This window comes from Syzygium oleosum, unplaced genomic scaffold (assembly GCF_021117445.2).
Source record: "Syzygium oleosum isolate NSW1041296 unplaced genomic scaffold, Sole_v2.1 Sole_v2.44, whole genome shotgun sequence".
Taxonomy (NCBI): Eukaryota; Viridiplantae; Streptophyta; class Magnoliopsida; order Myrtales; family Myrtaceae; genus Syzygium; species Syzygium oleosum.
Window position 1 is genome coordinate 2,051,960 of NW_026607528.1, and position 3,744 is coordinate 2,055,703.

General features: G+C 44.7%; 1 protein-coding gene across 1 annotated transcript; it reads left to right on the forward strand.

Annotated features, from left to right (window-relative positions):
• The first annotated feature begins 1,867 nt into the window (after positions 1-1,867).
• Positions 1,868-3,129, forward strand: LOC115666520 (uncharacterized). The gene is made up of 5 exons (XM_056306472.1): positions 1,868-1,876; positions 2,121-2,210; positions 2,497-2,691; positions 2,808-2,966; positions 3,064-3,129. The coding sequence occupies exons 1-5, from the start codon at positions 1,868-1,870 to the stop codon at positions 3,127-3,129; spliced, it is 519 nt and encodes a 172-aa protein (XP_056162447.1).
• Positions 3,130-3,744: the final 615 nt, after the last annotated feature.

A 3,744-nucleotide genomic window follows, 5' to 3' on the forward strand; every position in this document is an offset into this window, starting at 1 on the left:
AAGTTATGGCACCAAAGTGATCTCCGTACACAAGTTATGGCACCAATAATGTCCTTATGCCGTATAACATTTGTTAAATTGTTTCATAATCATTCTTGGATCGGCCTATAATGGCCCAAAATATCCCCTCGTCAATCCTTACGGTCGAAGTGTCGATCCAGGTTCGAGTTCTTGGGTCGTGCGTACCGAAATCCTAACTAGCCATTCCCTAACGGTTAGTATTCTCAAGAATGGTCAATTCCGAGTGAGATATAACAGAAAGTGCATTGATGATAATATCAGTTTATAGATCCCGAAAGTGGGTCGAAATTCAAAATGTCACAGTGTATGTATGTGTACTTGCCATCAATGTGACATTTTGATGGCCACTTCAAAATGAGAATTTTTTACATAGAAAAATTGAGGCAAAAGTACACCACAAGTGCCATAATTTGTGTACGGCGATCACTTTGGTGCCAAGTCGGAGGAAAAAAGATCACTTTAGTGCCAATTTGGCCGGAAATCCGACGTGGCATTTTTTATTAATTTTTGACGCCGACGTGGCTCGCCGGAGACTGAGTCAACGTATACAGTCAGCATTTTTTATTTTAAATATTTTTTTTCCTTTTTTTTTCTTATTTCCTTTTTCTTTTCTTTTCTTTTTTTTCTTTTCTCCCCTCGCCGGCCGGTTGCCGGTGGCCGGCTGGCCACCGGCGAAGCCCGGGAAGGGCTAGGAGAGGGCGGCCTTGCCCAATGCCGGAAAGGGGCGGCCGACCCTCGCCGACGATAGGAGAGGCCGGCCCTCGCCAGCCCAGGCGAGGGCTGCCTTCGCCCTCGCCTGGGCGGGCGAGGGTCGCCCGACGCCGGCGAGGGTCGCCCGACGCCGGCGAGGGTCGCCCTCGCCTGGGCCGGCGAGGGTCGCCCTCGCACTGGGCGGGCGGGTCGCCCTCGCTGAGTCGGGCGTGGGCGACCCTCGCCCGTGCCGGCGAGGAAGCCCTCGGCCCGGGCGGACGAGGGTCGCCCTCGCGATTCGGGCGTGGGCGACCCTCGCTCGGCGCCCGGCGGGTCGCCTCGCCCGGCGTCGGGCGAGGCGATCCTCGCACTGGGCCGGCGAGGGTGGCCTCGCTGGGCCGGCGGGCCGGCCTCGCCTGTCGCCGGCGAGGGTCGGCCGCCCCTCGCCGGCCATGGGCAAGGCCGCCCTCGCCCAGCCCTTCCCAGGCTTCGCCGGTGGCCGGCCGGCCACTGGCAACCGGCCGACGAGGGGAGAAAAGAAAAAAAAGAAAAGAAAAGAAAAAGGAAAGAGGAAATAAAAAAGGAAAAAAATATTTAAAATTAAAAATGCTGACTGTACAGGCTGAAAAAAATTATTTAAAATAAAAAATGCTGACTGTACACGCTAACTCAGCCTCCGGCGAGCCACATCGGCGTAAAAAATTAATAAAAAATGCCACGTCGGATTTCCGGCCAAATTGGCACTAAAGTGATCTCTTTTCCTCCGACTTGGCACCAAAGTGATCCGAAAAAAAGTTATGGCACCAAAGTGATCGCCGTACACAAGTTATGGCACTTGTGGTGTACTTTTGCCGAAAAATTGACCTGTTTTTTCTCTTTACGTTTTCATATATGGAAGGATAAGGATAAATTGTTGAAGTATATCTCCTTTCGATTACCAAATCTTGAACATTTCTTTTCATGTGCAAAAACCTAATCCATACTTGCCAAAAGAAGATTCATTTTCTTTCCCAGTGGAAATGGTAATGCACGGCAGGCTATTAATGATGATTACTAAGATTCAGGTTTCAGATCTGCCAAGGAGATATGATTTATGTGTATATAAGGAAGAACATTGTCTTGTCTCATTCTAAAAAATACTCTGGTTTGTTCTACAATGGCAATGGTAAGGCCACGAATGCATCTTTCCAAATGGTTGGTTTTGATGATAAGTATTATTAGTCTGATAAGCGATGGGGGTGCTCGAGCGAGGATCCTTGTATCAAACAAAGTTACATGGTTTGATAAGCCTAAAGGAGCGGTAAAAACTATCGAGGTCATTCCTAAACTCTGCCCGTTGCAATTTCAACTTTATTTTTCTCTCTTAAATATGTTCTCTTTGTAAGATAACGTATGAGAACCTACTGCAGAGTTATGAAACTGGTGAAGTGATCGATTGTGTTGACTTCTTCAAGCAACCCGCTTTTGATCATCCGCTTCTAAAGAATTATTCCATACAGGTTTTTGTCCTCTCATTTTTTGACCTATAACTTGCACTGTTATTCTATCCTGTGCCTACCATGCAAAATTTGCAATTAAAAGCAGAAATGAATGAGTGCAGTGATGATGGTACAAGTACCTTAATGATGAGGGCCATTATAGAGTAGTTCTAGGAGAAAGCTGTTTGAATATTATAGGATGTCCAAGAAATCTAGGTTGTTCTATGACGGAAGTATTGTTATGCGACCTTAGATATGTTTGCCCACCTTGTTTAACAATTGCTGAAGCTAACACGTTTATGAATAGATAAAGCCAAGCTCAAATCAGAAATTGAATGGAGCGCTCAATCAAGTTTGGTGGAAATATGGTAAATGCCCTGAAGGAACGATCCCCATCAAAAGACCACAAAATCATACCAATCATCATGTTAAACCGTTGACTCCACGCATGAAGCGGCTCAATTTGAGCAGGAATGACGTCAATGCAGATGATGGACATGAAGTATGTGCAAATACATCACGATATGACTTACTGTGGTGTTGATTTTGAGTTTAACTTTTGTTCATGCGTTGATCCTTAAGTTTCATTTCCTTATGTGTTTGTTCTATATTGGTCAGCATGCTATAGTATCTTTGACCGGTGGCAGCTATAACGGAGCTCGTGCAACTATTAATTTGTGGAATCCTAAAGTAGTGGGTTCAGAAGTTAGTTTCTCTCAAATTTGGCTCGCAGCAGGCCCCGAAGAGGATATTAATACTGTGGAGGCAGGATGGATGGTAAGAACTTGAATGATCGAATCTGAAGATTTAAGCATGATTGACATTCTAAATGTGTGTAGATTTAGAAGATAAGTGGTTGGTGTTTTTATTATAGGTTAATAGAGAATTGAGTGATAGCGGGCAGGCAGAGTTTTTCGTATACTGGACAGTGAGTTCTTAACTCTTGTGACCGCTTATTATTCACAAAACTAACACAAACATATCAAACATTGACATGTTTTTTTTGGGTGGACTTTAGAGTGATGGATATAAGGAAAGCGGCTGCTATAATCTCAGATGCAAAGGATTCGTACAAACAAATGAGCATATATCTCTAGGAACTCCGATTCAACCAGTTTCCACCTATGGTGGACAACAATATGACATACCTATAGAGATTACGAAGGTAATAGAACAATCTTTTGGGTAAATATACACGAAATATTTTCGAGCCTTCTGTCTTTTAATAAAAGTATTTCAGAATCAATTTGCTGGATGGTGGGAGCTGAGCATTGCAGACACAGAAGTAGGATTTTGGCTCCCGGAATACTTCACTTATTTGAGAGGCCCTGCTGATAAAATTGATTGGGGTGGAGAGATAGCAAATGATGTATCGGGTAGGCCTACGTCAACCGAAATGGGGAGCGGCCATTTCCCTTCTGAAGGCTATGGAAGGGCATCCTATTTCCGCACTCTTAAATTCATCGACGATGGATTTATTGAGAGAGACCCTGAAAATCTCGAGAAGATTGTCACAAAACCTGAATGCTATGACTTACTGTTGAACGTGGGCACA

Excerpts from the sequence above, each read along its gene's own strand:
- LOC115666520 (XM_056306472.1), top strand. Across the intron at positions 2,211-2,496 it reads TAAAGAATTATTCCATACAG|ATAAAGCCAAGCTCAAATCA; the intron begins GTTTTTGTCCTC and ends GTTTATGAATAG. Across the intron at positions 2,967-3,063 it reads CTGTGGAGGCAGGATGGATG|GTTAATAGAGAATTGAGTGA; the intron begins GTAAGAACTTGA and ends TTTTTATTATAG.